Source organism: Siniperca chuatsi, linkage group LG12 (genome assembly GCF_020085105.1).
Source record: "Siniperca chuatsi isolate FFG_IHB_CAS linkage group LG12, ASM2008510v1, whole genome shotgun sequence".
NCBI classification, from domain to species: Eukaryota; Metazoa; Chordata; class Actinopteri; order Centrarchiformes; family Sinipercidae; genus Siniperca; species Siniperca chuatsi.
This window is the reverse complement of record NC_058053.1, coordinates 12,211,051-12,230,223: the sequence shown is the minus strand read 5'-3', so window position 1 is coordinate 12,230,223 and position 19,173 is coordinate 12,211,051. Positions and strand designations below refer to the sequence as shown.

General features: G+C 40.0%; 1 protein-coding gene across 3 annotated transcripts in view; it reads left to right on the top strand.

Annotated features, from left to right (window-relative positions):
* tmem198a (transmembrane protein 198a) overlaps nucleotides 1-18,350 on the top strand; it is a 35,054-nt gene extending 16,704 nt beyond the window's left edge. For all 3 annotated transcript variants that reach the window (XM_044216985.1, XM_044216983.1, XM_044216982.1), the window contains 6 exons: nucleotides 386-642; nucleotides 7,452-7,690; nucleotides 8,721-8,933; nucleotides 10,059-10,182; nucleotides 13,868-14,169; nucleotides 14,849-18,350. In XM_044216985.1, the coding sequence (XP_044072920.1) occupies nucleotides 504-642; nucleotides 7,452-7,690; nucleotides 8,721-8,933; nucleotides 10,059-10,182; nucleotides 13,868-14,169; nucleotides 14,849-15,001 (1,170 nt within the window). In that variant the 5' untranslated portion in view covers nucleotides 386-503 and the 3' untranslated portion in view covers nucleotides 15,002-18,350. The remainder of the gene's footprint in view (nucleotides 1-385; nucleotides 643-7,451; nucleotides 7,691-8,720; nucleotides 8,934-10,058; nucleotides 10,183-13,867; nucleotides 14,170-14,848) is intronic.
* Nucleotides 18,351-19,173: the final 823 nt, after the last annotated feature.

The following is a 19,173-nucleotide window of genomic DNA, read 5'->3' as shown; positions in this document are numbered from 1 at the left end:
TTTCCCACAACATGCAAATTTATGCAAATCAATTCTGTTGATCTCTCCATGGCAACCATTATGTGTGTGCTGCAAATCTTCTGCTACTGGTCAAATACTTTCACACTGTTGGCAACAATTTGTTGCGACCTCTTTACTGTATATCCAAGTGAATGATAGTGGCTGAATTGCATTTTTCTTTTATTATGCAGCAGTAGTTGTTAGAATGGCTGTGCTGAGATGTTTCTTTTCTCAAAACTGTAATGCATGCTAACTGCTCTGTCAGCACTCACAGTTGAGTCCTTAAAATGAGCAATCAATAATCACTCATCTTTCTTTCTCTCATTCATTCTCACTCCTGCCCTCTCTCTATATCATTCTTTCTTTCCATGCATCCTGTTTGCAGGTAGACACGTCTCAATGGGTGAGGCCCACTGATCCAGTTATCCCTACACATCCCCTCCACCCCTCACCCCTGCCCTACTCTGTTCCCCTAAACGCCACCCCACTTCACTTCAGTCAACATGACTTCCACCAGCCAACTGCTGGGTTTGGCTGAGGTGGGGCTGAGGTGTGACCAGGAGATTGAGAGGAGATATGAGATTGTGCCCTCTGTGGTCTGCTCCATGTGCTGCCTCTTTGGAATCATCTACTGCTTCTTTGGTAAGTGATGATGTAGTCAATGCTTTGCTCATAAGGTCTGAGTTAGTACTCACTAAAATGTATCTAAAAAAGGTCTCATGCATTAAATGGGACCACTGAAAAATGTGATTTCATCAGAAGCTTGAAACAGCTTTTACCGTGTTCTAGTATAATTTCAGAATCTGGTGTCTAAGTCACATATTAAAAATACAGCTTGCCACTTGTACCTGTCATTGCCAGCTGAAAAGAGCTAATCACCCTCAGTTAAGAGTACCGTAGCTGCTCTGCTATTAGCATAAGAGGCCTGTGTGTCTTTTCATCCTAGTCCTGTTTTGTGTTGTATCCTGTTCAGTTGACATTTAAAGGAATAGCACAATATGTTGGGAAACTCTCTTATTTGTTTCCTTGCTAAGAGTTAGATGGAAAGATCAATACCACTCTCATGTCTGTACTTTAAATATAAAGCTACCACCAGTTAGCTTAGCTTAGCACAAAGACTGGAAATAGGGGGAAACAGCTAGCCTGGCCCTGTTTGTGCAAATGAAACAAAACCAACCTACCAGCACATCTAAAGCTCATTAATTAACACGTTTTATCTTGTTTGTTTTATCCATACAAGTTTAAAAGTAACAATGTCCTGGAGTCTTGTCACAGTGAGGTTGCCATGAAATCAGTGGAAACCCCAGGAAGTTACTGCAGCCAGCCACTTAGCAGTAACAAGTGCAGTAAGCCCCCCGCCCCGTAACCACAACGTGTCGTTTTTACACTTCTGTCTTTGTACACTTCAAACAAATGAGATATAACATGTAAATTAGTGAGCTTTAGGTGCTGGTAGACAGATTTTGTTACCTTAGGACAGAGCCAGGCTAGCTGTTTCTCCCTGTTTCCAGGCTTCATGCTAAGCTAAGCTAACTGTCTCCTGGCTGTAGCTTCATATTTACTGAACAGATATGAGAATGGTAACTATCTCATCTAACGCTCAGTAAGAAAGCCAAAAAGCGTATTGCTTTTACCTACTGTGCTTTGATTTTCAGTCATTGACTACTATTTTACAAAAGTGCAAAACTGGAGAAATCTAAAGAAAAAATATGGACTTCTGCCAGTAGCATTAATGACAGACATGATGGAAACACTGAAGAGTGACATACAGTGGTGTGAAAAAGTGTTTGTCCCCTTCCTGATTTCTTATTTTTTTGCATGTTTGTCATACTTAAATGTTTCAGATCTTGTTTTTTAAGGCCATGCCACAGCATCTCAATAGGATTCAGGTCAGGACTTTGACTAGGCCACTCCAAAGTCTTCGTTCTGTTCTTCTTCAGCCATTCAGAGGTGGACTTGCTCGTATGTTTTGGATCATTGTCCTGCTGCAGAACCCAAGTTCGCTTCAGCTTGAGGTCACGAACAGATGGACGGACATTCTCCTTCAGGAGTTTTTGCTAGACAGCAGAATTCATGGTTTCTGAAATGCGGTGTTACTTTTACACCAGATGTAGGTGGTGGTGGTGGTGGTGGTGGTGGGGGCAAAACACTTTTTCACACCACTGTATGTAGCTGAGATATATTTCCTATATGTGGAAGTGCCAGGAAATAATTGGAAAGTGCTAAAACATGTAGCCAAAGAGCCCTAAGATCTCTGCTGTTGATCATTTTTCATTCATTGTCATTTGTAGTTCATTCTGCTCTGCTGGTGTATGGTATTATTGATTTCAGAGCAGTACAGAGTGGCTCTCTTGTTTCTGGCTATGTGAATCAATACTGAAATCTCATTCCTACAGACTAAGCTACTGTGGCATTCCTATAACATATACAGTAGTTGTTCCTTTCTCTTCAGTGAGTAAGTTGGACCACACCCTGGTAAACTCAAGGTCTGCATTTTCAGACTCATGTTTTCTTAAAATTACATTGTATCAAATCCATGAATCTCCATTACCTGTACACCATATCCCAAATTGCTGTCATCATCAGACATAGGCTACTAAAAAGATTGGACTGCCTGCTGTCTTTTAAAGAAACAAATGTTATCTTTTGCTGCTTATTCAAAGGCATGTTCCCATTTCTTTCAACTAAATGTTGCAGCAGCACTGCTGAAAGAAAAAAGAAGCACAGAGTTTTGCATTTAATCAAAAATACCTCACTGTGGACCCCCTGTTGTTGTTTTTTACATTTTTTTTTGTTTTTAATTCTTCTGTGCCAGGTCCATTCATATGTTAAGACACAAAATCCTTACTTAAAACACCTTACTTACATGCAGCTATTTTCAAGTTAAAGTCGTATTGGAAGATATTTTGCATTTTGTGAATTAATGGTTTTGCAAGCAATTTTTTAAATGTTATTTTTGCCTTTACTAGACAGTATAGACAGCATAGAGAGACCAGGAACCACTTGACGTGCTACAAATACTGTTAGAGACCTTATTTACATTTTTCTGTGACATTTTGAGTTCCAAATAAGAACACAACATACTGTGCACATTAGAGCCATGCAAGTTATAAATTATCCCACAGAAGGATATGTCGGGACAATGACTCATTGTCTTGTGATGAGTCATCCCTTCTTATATTACTTGGTTACTGCTAATGTGTATATAGTCCTTTATGTAAACTAAAATACATCAAATAAAATCACATCCTTCACAACTCTGATCATTTACCTGCAGACCGCATACAGGGATGTTAATACCTATACTGCCAGTGACACAAACAACAAAATACTGCTAGACCAAACAGCCAAGAAGATTAACAAGGTAATGTTTCAAGTAATAAAAATACAGAATTGTGTTGTGTAGAAAATACATAGAATTGCAATTTTGGGAAAGCAAAACTGGATGAATATTGATGTATGGTGAAGCTCTGAGCAGATGTGTTGCATACAAATAGACAGAGTGATTCACTGAAGCGTGCAGACAACATTAACATTCACTATATGTATATGTCCCGGTAAAGCATCAGCAGCATCAGTCCCTGCATTACAAACAGGTGACCCAACAACTTTACAAAGTTGATAGCATGCAACAAGACCATAGTGGCTTGCGGCCCTGAAACAAAATTGTTGGGTGGATAAAAAAAATGTAGAGAGCATTGCTATTTCAGAATCAGAAATACTTTATTTATTTATTTGTAGATCCTCACCACCAGTACAGCATCATTTTCAAATGCTTAAGCTCCTTAATCCTTCACCATCTGTTGTCTTTTTGTATCTCTGTTTGTTTGATAGCATACTCTGAGAAAAAGAGAAGACAAAGAGGTGCATATTCACCCTCAGTGCAAGATCTTGCTCTATAACCAAACAAAATCACGGTTCTGCAAATCAGACACAATGCATATTGTTGACATTTCTCAGAAACCCCACAGTCACATTTGAATGATTTGAGGGAAAAGGTATTTCTGCTGGTTTTCAGCAGGAAAATGAATTCTCCCTGCTGATAGATGCCTCTTGCAACTGTAGAATTTGGTTTAGTCCCAAGGTCTTGAGATGAAAAGGTTAGCTGTCATTTATTTGACCCAGAAAAACAACAAAGTTGCAGCAGAAACGATGAGTTCTACGAACAAGATGGATGAGGCAAAGGAAAAGGGAGAGGAAGGGAGGGAGACTGAATAAGCCAGAATGAATGAATGGATGGAGAGTTTGATGTCTGGAGGAAAAGTAAGGGAAGCAACGAGGAACAAAAGAGGGAGTAGGAGGGATAAGCAGAAGAGTGGAGTGGTGGAACAATGGGGGAGATAAAGGACTGGGGAAAGGAGAGGAGAGGGAAGGATGGTCCAGAGAAAAGTGGACAAGGAAAGTGGACCAGGAGCAGTCAAGGAGAGGCATGATATTTCAAAATGTATTCATTGACTGATGGGGACTATCTGATAAGGAAGAACAATGTTGGGAATTTGTGATGGCCACTGATCAAACAAATGTTCAGGTGGCTGTAGATGATTTGGAAATGCTCCAGTTACTCCATGTCAGACAGAAGATGTGGAAACAGCTGTGAAAAAATCAGTGGCTTTCACAACACTTTTTATATGGGGACCTGGTGGCTGAAAGATATCTAGGAAAACACGCAGGATTGAGTAGAAGGAAATAAAGACAGCTAGACAAAGTGCGTCAAATAAATGAGGTATACTCACAAGGGGGGAGCATGGACGGTGGGTTGGATAAGAGGAAGAGTATTGTTCGGCTCAGCTGTGCAATGCCTGATTACACAAAGATAACAATCTCATGTTGGTTCCCCTCGAGACAGAGTCCAGTCAGACAGAGACAGAAAGGAGATATAGAGCAAAAATAAAGGGAGACGCAAACATTAATAAATACAGAAGCTAGGGCCAATGAGATTTTAACTGTTGATAATCTGAGCTTTGGCATTTTTTTCCCTCTTTTTGTTGCAATAAAGCACATTTAAATGGAAATAAACTGGTGAGAGCAAAGGACAGGAGGGACGACACGATGGGAAAAGAAAAAGTAGGAGAGCAGCTGTTCTATTCAGCAGGCCTGTTGACTAATGAATGTGGATGACCTTTTGTAAAATGATCATTATCATATTTTAAAGCACTTTCATAAAGGTTTATAGAGACAATTTATCTGCTCTTCCCATCATGAGGAATGAGGAAATGCCTCTCTGTTTGTGGACATACTGCTCCCTTACCCACCACAGGAAGGTGGCTGTTTATTGCTTTGCTGTTAATTATGAATCCTCCCTATAATATTTTATCTTCCCTGATTAGATGTGATGCACCTTTTATTATTATTTTCAAGAGCCTTTTGTAAAACCACAAAGCAATCTACACTTAATCAGCTACATTGAGAAAACTGTAAGTATTTAATACAAATGATGAAATGCATGTACCGCTTTCTAATCAAGCATGTTTTATAAAGGGTTTTTAGTTGCACAATCATCCATCAACTGCAGATTTAAAAGGAAATAAGTTCTTAGTAAACTGATTTTTGTCCAGATGCTGCTCTGGAGGCATTTTCCAGGAAGTAAAGTGGTCTAAATGTTGATTGGTGGGATCTTCCAGATGAAATAAAGAGCTACATAAAGGAGGAAATAAAACAAGTTATAAATCAGAATCAGAATTGGTTTTATTGCCAAGTAGGTTTACACATACAAGGAACTTGCTTTGGCATATTGGTGCAAAACAGTAAACATAGTAGAAATATATAAGATACAGCAAGTATTGCAGGTCAAGAATCATAAATATTAAACATAAAATTGACAATAAGATATTAAAGAATATAAAAAAGATATTATAAGAAAATAATAAAGAATATGTACAATGTGACTGTTATTTAAGTTACAGTTTGTGCAGGGACGTGCAATGTGCAAAAGTTTACAGTATGAGTATACTGTACTATGGGGGGTGGTATGAGAGTCCGTGTCAGTGGGGGTCCCGGGCCTTGTTGATGAGGCTGGCTGCAGATGGAAAGATGTGTGGTGTGAGGTTTTGGTCCTGATGGGTCACAGTCTGTGGGGGGATGGGAGTTATTAGCCACAATATTTCCTGCACGCCTTAGGGTCCTGGAGGCGTAGAGGTCCTGGAGGGAAGGTAGATTGCAGCCAGTCACCTTCTCTGCTGAGCAAATGATACGCTGCAGTCTGCCCTTGTACTTGGCAGTGGCAGCAACGTACCAGATGGTGATGGAGGAAGTGAGGATGGACTCAGTGATGGCGGTGTAGAAGTGCACCATCATTGTCTTTGGTAGGTGGAATTTCTTCAGTTGCGTGAGGGAGCTGATGTGCTTCCACTTGAGGTCCTGGGTGATGATGGTGTCACTGTCTTGTTGAGCTCCAGGTTGTTCTGACTGCACCAGGTCACCAGGTGGTCGATCTCCCACCTGTAGGCAGACTCATCCCCATCAGAGCTGAGCCCAGTGACGGTGGTGTCATCCGCAAAGTTCGGGAGCTTGACAGACTGGTGACTGGAGGTGCAGCTTTTGGTGTACAGGAAGAAGAGCAGAGGGGAAAGAGCGCAGCCTTGAGGGGAACCGGTGCTGATGGTCCGGGAGTCAGAGACACGTTTCCCCAGCCTCATATGCTGCCTCCTGTCGGACAGGAAGTCTGTGATACACCTCCATGATGGAGGATGATAAACATCAACAAACATTTTTACAGCCTCCTTTTACCCAAAGTTGTCTTTTGTTTTTAATGGCTTATTATAGATCTGGAAAGAATAACTGTTTTATTAAAATTAATGAAACCATTAGTTACAATCATACAGTCTACAGTCTATGGTTACAACTTATGTACCCTTAGTTAGAAAATGGTTCCCAAATACATATTCTCTCTGACATTGTATGTTGGCTTTGTTATTGTTGTTGTACACTGTTCTTGGTATGTTTTTGGTAGTGTATGATGGTGTTGATCGATTAAGCTTGGCGTCTCTTCAGGCTATGTCGATCCCAATATATAACTCAAAATTACTTGTGGTGTGTGTGTGCGTGTGCGTGCGTGTGTGTGTGTGTGTGTGTTTCAAGAGAAGCCACCTGTCTGTTTGTTTGTGTGTACTGTATGCTTTTGAGTGTGTGTATATGTGAATTCTTTATTGCCAACAGTCATTCAAAGCTAAAACAGAATGTCCCTCTGGTGTTGTGTGTGTGTGTGTGTGTGTGCGTGTGAGACTATGTGACTATGCCATTCCTCTTTATTCCAGGCTACAAGGAATGTCTTGTATGCACTCACTGTCTTGCTGTTTGTTGGTCCATGTTGTCCTTGTAATGAATTAGATTTTGATTTCTCATGTGTTTCTGGCTGTTCACTCAGGCTTGCGTGTACACACACAGGTACAGCATGTATAAGTTAGCATGCTTGCGATAGCCTCACACTGATCTCTGTTCTGTCTCTCCTCCAGGCTATCGATGCTTCAAGGCCGTATTGTTCCTCACTGGCCTAATGTTTGGCTCTGTGGTCATCTTCATGCTGTGCTACAAGGAGAGGGTGATGGACACTCAGCTGAGCGTAGAGGCGTCAGTGGGCATCGGCCTGGGCATCGGGACCCTGTGTGGCCTGGTGACCATGTTGGTTCGCAGTGTGGGACTGTTTATGGTGGGCTTGCTGCTGGGCCTGCTGGTTGGAGTGGCTTCACTGGTGGTGAGGAGACACCTTTGATTGTGCACTATTTAGATGTTTCATTTGCTTACAGAATATCAAGAAAAATAACATACAAAAGGCACCTTAAGATAAGCGATAAAACTGCATGTAATATGGGCTTTCTCATGTTCATGCAAATGAGCTTTACGAGTATAGCATTGTACTGTTATCACAGGAATGCCCTCTTGGGCCCAGTCACACCAGAAAGTGGAGTGTGTGGTTGTGGTTATCTATAGACTAATCTGGGTTGTAGATGGATGTAAACAAGCTGTCGTTACTGTGGCGGCATCTGTGAGTGATGTTGTTATGTTATCCTGCTGTTGCTCACATGCTTTATGCTTTAAGACTAGAAGTGTCTTTGTAAAGGAGTTTAGTCTGGAGGGGGGTTGAAACCCCTTCCTGTGTATGTGTGTTAATGTAATCTAATCTGCATTAGACAAGAACTGATTTCTCAGTTTCCACAACACATCTCACTTCATCAGTGCAATGACACTGTAATGTACTTACAAGAGTTTACATTTTATCCATTTTTGCACAGCTTTGAACTATAAATATATGTCTATGAGATCGTAAAACCCATGTTAAAATGCCATTAGTGCATAGGCAGTAACAAAATCTAGCTAGCTTTCTATTTAGCTTATCATTCAGGGCAAAATAGTTAGCTCGCCAACTAAAAATCAGCTAAAAATCATTAGCACTTAAAACATCTAATCAAAGTAATATCATAACTGACTGCAAAACACAAGCAGGCCTTCAGGTTAAATTTTTTTAGTAGCATAAATGATATTTGCTAAAACGATAGCTTCCTCCCTTTTGGAAGAAGATGGTGAGCTATAAGTGATGGCGCCAATTTGCAGTTTGTTCTTGGTGTGGATTTACTTTGCTGTCCTTAATGATTCCATTCAAATGAATGGGTTTTTTTAACACATTGTAAACATAATGTCGATGTGACCAGGCCCTAATGCTGTGGTTTATAGCAAACTACCATAAAAGGTCAAAAGTAAAATTAACCCTTCACTCTCTTTCGAAGGTTATGGAGGAGTTCTACCACCCCAGAACAGTGTGGGTTCCCCTGGGTATTCTCCTGGGGTCTGGGACGTTATTTGCCGTCCTCACTCTTCAATGGCAGCGCTGCTTTGTCACCTTCTCCACCGCTACATTCGGCTCTGCCATTATCACTGTCACCGTGGATTACTTTATTGAGCTGTTCGCCTTGGTACACTACGTCTACGAGAGACTCAGGGTGGGTTCGTCTGTGTGTTTCTGTTAGTGACAGAGAGAAAGAAATGCTATTGATTTATTTGATGTCACTTTGAGGCATGTCTTTTTCTCTGTGTGCGTGTGTGTTCTATATGTTTGAGGGTAGTCATGTCTGTACATCATTATTGTGTCCATGGATTTCATTATTGGGCGCTTCGCCTTGGGCAGCATTTTTCGTGCATAAGAGAGCGAAAGAGACAGACAGACATTTGGGCAGGCTGACAGATAAAATCTCTGATATTGACCACTTTATAGAGCTATTTTAGACACTTCACCCTGGTGCACTGCCTACAAAACCTTGGTTGAGGCGTGCCTGCCGGTTAGAATTGAGCGGAAGGACTGAGTCTATAGTTGATTTGGGTGTTTATATGTTTATCAGAAATTTGATATGTGTGTGGATGAGTTAAGGGTGGGCAATATGGATAAAATCTTTAATTAGCGTACATGTAATTTTATGTTGTCATAGTGATAAATAGGAATACAGTGATTTGATGTTTTGATGATGCTGGTGGAGAGTGCACGTCAGTACCAAAATCTCCTAGTTGTTAAGTTGGGTTGTGTCTGTATTTGATTTGTAGATTTGTAGCCCAAAAGTTAATCTAATTCTCAACCATTATCAAATTTTCAACATACCTATCAGACCTTTTTTATTTGCCCAACAGAGAATGAATGAGGAGCTGTATTCAGAAATGCCCTCTTTCAAGTCTTATTTGACTAAACCCACAGACTTCTATAGTTAGCCATTGGGAGCCCTGCTGGAGCAACTGGGATTTAGGATCCATTTTTAAGACCCGTTTAAAAGTTTCTAAAACATTTGGCATTCAGGCCCAAATTTTATAGCATTCATTTTGCAATGGTCTTCTTCTTGAGAGATCTTCTTCAAGATTATTATTTTGCAACCAAACTATTAGATGTTTAACATTCTTATTGGTGTTTCATTATGTGTTGTTCTTTTTTTGTGCAAAAACCCTTGGAACGGAAGAAACTGACAAAAGTGTCATCATTTAGTTAGAAATTAATCATTTTGCATAGATTAATGGTTTTGTGGAAGGTAGCACTTTATCAAAATGAAATTATTCAACTAAAATTGTAAGTGTGATCTTTGCAGGTGGCACCAAAGAAGCCAGTGTGCTGGTTTACTTGGGTCATCTTGGGGGTGTGGCCTGTCTTGGCCTTCCTCGGAGTGCTGATCCAATGGAAAGTCACTGCAGAGGGATATTCTCACACAGAGGGTGAGTGATGCTGCTTTATCATCAATCACGCAGCGGGTCCAAACACAGTCAGATTTACAGAAACAGGGGCAGAGACAGGATACAGCCACCTAAGTACATTAAATCTAGCAGGGAACAATGGCTAAAGGGCTTCTGAGTAGCTGATGAGGGAATTGGGAACAGGTTTGCAGGTTGGTATGGAGATCAGGTGATATGGAAAGGTGGGAACACACCAGGGACACTTTCTGGACAATGGAAATGAGAGGTTTGATAAACTCCATAAAGATTCAGGGGCCTGGAAAGTGAGATTGTCTAAAGCTGAATTGAGGAATAGAGACAGAACGTTTCCTCATGACATGTCAGAATACAGTAACCAAGACTTTGATCTCTTCCTTGGTGGGGGATTTGAATAAAAACATCATAAAAGCTAATGAATTCATGAAAATTCAGAAACACACATCTTATGAATAAAGAGTAACTTGCATTTACCTAAGTTTAAATTTGGTCCATTAGTTTACTGCTGAAATAAAGCTACAGTCAGACACAGCTTCTGCTCCAACCTGGAACTTGTGAATACACAATGGATATGCTCGGAAACAGCTGATTCAAGAGAGGTGATGTTCACCTCGCCGTGTTTGCTCTAATGTAGGCCAAAGCCACAAGCTTCAGGCAAGGCTGGTGCAGACCTCTTGAAAAGGTTTACAAAATGTATTTGATCGAGCCAAAATCTGAAATATGTTTGGGCAGGGAGGGATAATCTACAAGATCTGTTTTGCAGCCTTAATTAGTGGATTTAATTCAGTGAGAATGGTGAACTTTTACACATGTTGTATAGTGCAGCTTTAAATTCACATTAAAGTATTTACCACCAATGTCACCAAATGCCCATGCTGTAGGAACTGTGTATGTGCATATTTTGAAGTTTGTGCATGAGATGTGTATTTAAGAATGCATCAGGTAATAAATGTGCAACTTCCACACAAATTTAATTTATAATTTTAATTTTTAATTTCTGCTTTTGAATTTGATTGAACGTTTAATCTTGGATACTCAGTAAGCATGTTAAGCACACAGAATGATGATGAGGCTTGTTTCAGTATCGATCTCACAAAGGCCGCTACAAGCTGGTGCCATTTTATCAACATTAACTAATCTATCCTAATTTTATTAAATAGGCCATTTTATTGGCAACTTTAGCAATCACAACCATGAGTGCAGGGAACTGTGTGTGTGTGTGTGTGTGTGTGTGTGTGTGTGTGTGTGTGTGTGTGTGTGTGTGTGTGTGTGTGTGAGGGAGAGTCTGGATATACCAACATCGGTGTTGTCAGCAGAATGTGTTATTGACTGAAACAGCCAACCACAACACAGATGGCAAGATTGCACACACACACACACGCACACACACTCACAAACACATAGTGTAAATGCAGCACACAAACAATACACACAACTCATACACATAAACAGAGACAAAAATATACTGAGGCATAGTCTCTCACTCACTCATACACTGACTACAGGAAAACACAACATATCATTCATTTGTGCATACACATAAACTCTTATATTCGATCTTTGCTAGCATATGATGTGTTATACAGTGTCTTATAAGAAGTCACACATGGCATAAAATAATGGGATTAAACAGCAGGCTGCCATGGCTTCCAGTCAGAGGGTGTGGGCATAGAGATAGAGGAAGCTTTTTAATGCTATTTTAAAAAATATGCAGTAGGCTAAAAACTGAATTTGAGAGGGAATTGACTCTCCAAAAATTCAAGACACACTTCTTTGTTAAAGTTCAAAAAGATGCTAAAAAGCCTTTATTCCTTATCATGTGGATACATGATTAAAAACTGGTCCAACATGTATTGAGCAGACACAGACAAGTTAATTCTATAAACATAGATCTCAGTCAAACGTGAAAATTTGTACTGCGGTGTTCCTCACTACACCAGTTACCACAAAATGAATAAACACTATATCGAAAAATAATAGTAATGAGATTTTTTTCAGCAATGTGGCAAGTTAAGGGGCCCCCCACAGAAGGAGGAATAAAAGAATGAAAATAATAATACTGAAGATACGGCTTGTGATTAGGAAGATGAATGAGGCAAAAAATGAGAGGGAAGCTCTAGTAAGAGAGCTATGAATGTTATTGCAGTTCATGCTGCTTTGTGATAAGTAAGGGTCATCATTGTATTACTTAGGTAAATTTAAATGGGTTTCTGGAATTTAAAAAACCTTATTTGCAGCTATCAGAGTTTGTCTGTTGTGTTTTACTGCAGAAGTGTCCTTTATGCCATTGCTATTGAGGATGCGGAGAAGGAGAAGAGGGAGCTGGTGTACTGGGGGAAGGGCAGGGGAGGGTGATAAACTGGGGCACAACGGGTAAGTGGGGCACCCAAGTGGAGCAGTAAGGAAAATCATCTGTCTGTCAGCTGACTGAAGAGCGTGCAGGACACGGGCATGAATGAATTAGCTCGCATATGTTTGGTTTTTCTCAAAAAAAAAAAAATCCCTTTTTTTCTGTGTGTGTGGACAGTGATAGAGCACACACTCACACACGTTTGTTCTTCTATACTTGTGGGGACCTTCATTGACATAATTCATTCCTATAATTCATCCTAACCCTACCCTGAATCATCACAACTCAATTCTTAACCCCAATCCTTAGCCTAAACCTAAACTCTCAAACAGCCTTTTAAAGAAGTGGGGACTGGTGAAAATGTCCTCACTCCCAAGATCTAAAGCTCATATTGGTCTTCACAAAGATAGACATACAAGCGCGCACAGACACACACACACACACACACACACACACACAAACACACACACACACACACACACACACACACACACACACACACGCAGTAACATGTAGCCATAGGGGCCTGAGGTGGGGTGAGCTCAGGAAAAGAAATGGGGGGTATCATTAGGCAGTTTCCTTGGCAGATGGTGCCTTGTTAGCTGTTCACCCGCACAAAGAAACAATAGACCTCATAACACTTCCACCCCCACCCCACACACACACACACACACACACGGTAACTGACGCATACAGTACATCTTGTCTTCATGAAGTTCAGTGGGGTCGTTGTACTTGTGGCAACATTTTGACCTCACATAATGAACATGAAACGGATCCCTGACACTGCTGTGTTTTAAACCACTACATCAAAATGCTTACACGCATACCCAAAAATAATCACATGGGTCATTGGACAGTTAGACAGGATGGCGTTTGGACATCCTTTGCAGAGGTGGGTGTGAAAATAACACAAACACACTCACCCACTCACAATATGTCAGGAGACTGAGCAGCTCAGTGCGAGTACATGCAGCAAGGAAAATGATCTGTCTGCCAACTGACTGAATAGAATGAAGGAAATGAGGAAATGGACATCAGTGTTTATTTCTACCTTATCTTTTTGTAGCCTGTACTCACAATAACCCCCATAGGGTAGTTCACCATCAGCATTTAAAAGCTAATTAAAATATTTTTAACAGGTCTCATCTGTTAAAGGTTTCTCTTGTTTTTCTTGTCAGTGTGAGTGATTTTGAATGTGTCATGTTACTTTTGTTTCTCTATAAAAGCTTTGTTGTTTTGTCTTTATCATCCTCTCACTCTCTCATGATTATCTACTGTTCCTTCCCTCTCTTTCTTTCTTTCCACACATTATCACATCTCTGGTCTCTTTGCCTCCAGTGGTTTTGAGTCGACAGCAACGGAGGGTCCAGCTCATGCGTATCCGACAGCGGGAAGAGAGGCTGAAAAGGGAGAAGGAGAACAAGAAGAAGAAAAAACGACAGAGCCAGAAGACCAGCCACAAGCAGAAAGCCCACACCAATCACCACCACCACCAGCAGTATCATCACCCAGCGGCATCCCACCCGCATCACCAAGCACAGAGCTCTCAGCCACCTAAAGTCCCTCCTCCTCAGACTGAACCTGGCTACCCCCGCAAGGCCAATCCTAAAAGACGCTATGATGGGGATGTGCTGTCACCGGTAAGATACAGTAGCCTCCTTACTCTATATAGGTGAAAATCTTGTGGTTTCCAAAAATATTTCAAGAAATAAAAAGAAACTCTCTAGTAATATCTTTAGTGTTTTTATTTCATGTGTTAATGTACTTAAAACAAACACATATACAAAAATATGTGGCTTTCCACTGAAACGCACACGCTGTGTGCAAAACACCTTTTGATATATTGGGTGTATATACAGCATTTGTATAGTATATACAGGAAGTCACTGCGTCCCGCTAAGAAATAGTCCCGCAAATAACCCCTGGTAAAACCACAAATGTTCGTTTTTACACTTCTGTCTTTGTACACTTCAAACAAACGAGACATAACATGTTACTTAATGAGCTTAAGAGGTGCTGGTAGGCGGATTTTGTTACCTTTGGATAGAGCCAGGCTAGCTGTTTCCCTCTTTTTCCAGTCTTTGTGCTAAACTAAGCAAACCATCTACTGGCTCTAGTTTCATATTGAGCAGACAGATATAAGAATGGTATTGATCTTCTTATCTAACTCTTGGCTAGAAAGTGAAGTTCCAAAATGTCAAACACTTCTTTTAATAATGGTTGTACATGAGTGTAAGCTTTCATTATGTTATATCTATCACATTATGCATGTACACTATATATTCCTACCCCAACCCTGTATCATGTGTCTGTCCACAGAGCTACATCAGGAGTTTCAGGGACAGACAAACAGACAGACGAGCGTACTCCCACAGTCGAATGATGAGCCGCTCCCGGATGGGTGAACTCGACTACGACTGCGGCTCTCAAGTTCCCCTCACGGCCCCCAGTGGACCTCCAGTTCGCATCTGAGACAGCGAAATGCACACGCGTACACCCAAACACACACACAATCACACAAGGCTACTTCAAACCTCTTTGTCACAGTTCAGGATAGAAAACCTAACCTTAATGTGCCAACCTAATTAACTGCCTATTAACCCAGCAGGAACTCAGTATGTCCCAAAGGTGATATGACACACTGGTTTTCTCCTCTCAGACCTGTTAGTGGTTGTATTTATTTGGCCAGTTTGGTCCTGTTCTGTTCTTTATGACACAAGAGCAGAGCCTCTTCGTTTGGATGGAGCAAGAACTGATTGCTGTTGAAGGTGATGTGGGCAAATCTCAGACATTATGAGTCATCACATACTGTATTTGACTTCAAATCTCTTCTGTCAGTGCACTGGCCTGGAGGACACTTGAAAAAATGGACTTGTCTGGTGGGGAGTTAATTGAAATATCTCTGTTCATCATCATTTGTTTTAAAGATTTTGGTTTCAAGCCGTAAGAAGTCATTTCCAGTAGGTTTGCAGTGGGGAAACAATCAAAACACTCATTTCTCCACAGGTGGGCAGCACTATTTCAGAAAAAAAATGCATCACATGGCGTTCTTGGAGTAAAGGTAGCACTACCTTCAATTAACCTTACACAGTATCTTGACTTTGAGGGTAATTAACTGAGGAAATGATTTGCTTCAAGGATTCCATTAGGAGCGGTCAGAGGAAATTGACAACAACAAAAACACAGCAAAATCACTGAAACAGAAAGGCAGCTCTTCTTCATCATTTTCTCCATTGTAAGGTCACTCTGTGAAGCAAGGTGTTCATGAAGTCAGCCTGTTATTTTCACTGACAGCCTGTGAATCCAGACATGGCAGCACAAGTGTTCTGCTGCTTCAAAATGCAGAACAGGGACTGATTCTAGTTGTTTATGGGATCAAAGACAATTTTTATGTTCTTTTACCCATGAACACTCCACATGTCATTGCCTACATTGTTGCCATTCTCCAAAGGGGAATGCACTTACATCTCGTCACTTTCCTTGAATGCCAGCTGTTTTAAACACGGATCTGAGCAGGAGACACATCCATACCTCCCTTCCTCTCTCCACTGAATTGAAAACATTTCTGTAAGCTACTGTATGTAATTCATTTGTTGTTGATATGTGCTCTCATGTCCCTTTTCCTCTCCTTATCCCCAAAACAATCTACCTTTGCAGAATTTGTCAGCTGTCTAAATATGCTGTCAAGGCACAAAGACAAGAAACTGCTGTCTGATACCGATCATCCAGGAATGTAACTGTTGAAATCAGTTCGAGAGTTTGGAGAGGACAATACACAACAGTGAAAATGTTAAATATAGTGTGTTAGTGTGTGTGAGTGGACACATGAGCCCTGTGGCAAGTGATGGATTGTACCAAATATTGGACAAGGAGCGGGGGATTTATTGTAATGTATGTAGAACATGCAGTTCTTTTTTGCTGATATACTGGTCCGGTTAAAAATGGGAATCTTTTAGTTTGGATGAAGTGTTAAATGCTGAAAAGGAGGAGGTTTAAAATTAAGGTAATCTCCTGTTAATGATGAGACATAGTGACAAGATGAGAGCATTTGCAAATGGCGCCCTCTACTGTTTATTGGACCTTTTTTTCTAGACTGTGTATGTGTGCATATGTTTGTGTGTACATTCATTTGCGTGTGATTTGCTTTTAAATTCAAATGTGTGCCGAACATTGATGTTGTTATACTGAACATCTAGAGAGGTGAAGGAGATTTGTATAGGAAATATTTTCAGCATAAAGGAACAATTTTTGTTTTATTTGAACCTCTTTGGAATTGATATACTGTAGTTCCCCACAATAAACACCAACTCCACCAATGTTAGAGACTAAATGTTACTGTAAAGAGCCACAGATGAAAGACCAAATTATACAAAAGTAAAGAAATGTATTGAAATTCCAGGATCATGGCCACTTGGATTGTGTTTTCTATGATTTTGGGAGATTTTACTTTCTAAGGATTCCACGGTACTGTACTTAAATACTAAATACCTGATGATATGCGATGGGCTTGGCACTGGAGGAACAAACATTTCATTACTGCATGATAATCCTTGTGTAACTGTTTCCAATGTGTCAGTGTTTCAGTGTGTCACTGTTGTCATGTGAAAACCTCACATTCCCAGTTTAGTTTGTTGGTCCGAGGGTACAAAAAAAATAATCCATATTGACTGAACCATCGTAGAAAAGGTTTCAGTCGTAGTCATCTGGACACTGTTTTCAGAATCAAGACGTTTCGGCTCCCATCCGGAAGTCATTCTCAATTGTGAAAAAATTGGACGGGAACTGGAAATTTAAGCTACTCTGAGTTACATAAACCCTGCCCTCAGGAGGGAATCTGCCTGAGTATCTGTTCCGGATGGGAGCCGAAACACTCCTAGAACACACTAGAACACTCCTGGACGAATGAGGGACTACACCGTCTTACATATTGACTGAATTAAGTCAATGGCATGCAGAAAAGGAATATCATGATCTCATTGTTTTTACCTCAGTTTTTTTTTGTGTGCAGTTTTTCAATAATTAAGAAACACATTTATAGTACAACATCTTGTAAGGATCAACCTTTCTGCCACAGGTCCAAAGGACTCCTACTGGCTGAGATCCAAAATGGAACCTGCAGAAACACACCTTCTGTTTAATCTTCTCTTCTCGCCTTTCTCTGTTTACACTGTCCAGGTAAAGGGCTTTGAAAAGGCATTTGAATCGTGTCCAATAATGTTTTTCAGTAGTGGCTGTTCAAGTGTTATTTGGGGTTTGGCTTACACTTCAGTCCTGTTTTCCTCTTTTGTGGTTTTACTGTGGTACGCTTGTAACGTCATCACTGTCTTTTGGAAATTTTGGAAAGACAAAAATGAACAAAAACAAAATGGTCATTTGAAACATTATGTTCTTGTTTGTAATTTGGGGACAAAATGAATTAATATTATCAATTCTTTTTATTAGCTTCTTTTGTTTTTGTTTCTATTATTTTCTGGGATTGCCCATGATTGCTGAATATATGTTGGGGAAACACTTGTATTGTAGATATTGAACTGTAAATAACTTTTTAAATGTACAAATGTTTCATTTTCATGTTTACACCATGATTGCTTATGTAATTTGTCCAGCTGATTATTTTTTAATGGAGTAGGCCTGTTTAATATTGTGTTACTACTGTATGTCCTGTTGGTTTGATTTGGCTGGGTGGTGGATGCACTTGTATCATTGTCATCCTGGTGTTTCAACATGTGATGTTGAAAAGCAGCAAACAAACTGAGCCTTGACTCTGATTATCAGCAACCATCAGTAATTCAATACTTGCTCCACAAGAGACAGCAATTAATTTTCCTACCACCCTGTTTAGATTTGTACAAATGACCTGGTTATTATTATTATTATTATTATTATTATTATTATTATTGAGCATGAATTTATATGGACCTAAAATATTATAAACATTGTGATTCTACAATCTAATGGTGTTGTTAATACTCTGAAGCACACACACACACTAACACACACATTTTTTATAACAGTCACAGTTCAGAGAACAAAATAAGGTGTGTTTGGACTGGCCAGTGATACTAAAACCAGCTAGATACTACAGTAAAATCAGATACTATTCATTCCAGTATTACACAGTTCGAGCTAGACGCCCAGGCAGATATATCAGCAGATATGAACTTATTGCAGAAATATCCTAGCGGTGTAAATGTCAGCCGATAAGTAACAATAAATTGCAGTACATAAATGCAATGCAAAATATTTATGCAATACTTCTTACTGCTCGGCAGGTCTCAACAGGATAAAGAACTATTAAGGAGGTAGAAACAGAACGCTTTGAAAAACAAAGCATCTGGTTGGCTGGTTGAGTTCATCTTCATGTTCATGCTTCCCTTCCACTAATACTTCACAAATGCATTGATGTGGTCTGACAGTAGGTTTCAGGCTACATTTGCATTGCAGCTTAATAACAAACTAAAGTGCAGAAGTTATATACTATAACAACAAATGGGTCTGTCAAATGCAAATCAAATCAGAATATGTATTATAAGTGTTTTCTACTAATTGCTTTAATAAGCACAAAGAGGGAGCCATGTGTAACAATTAACTTTTTTTTTTTTTTTTACGCATTAATGTTGTCAACATGTACTTTCACCAGCTGA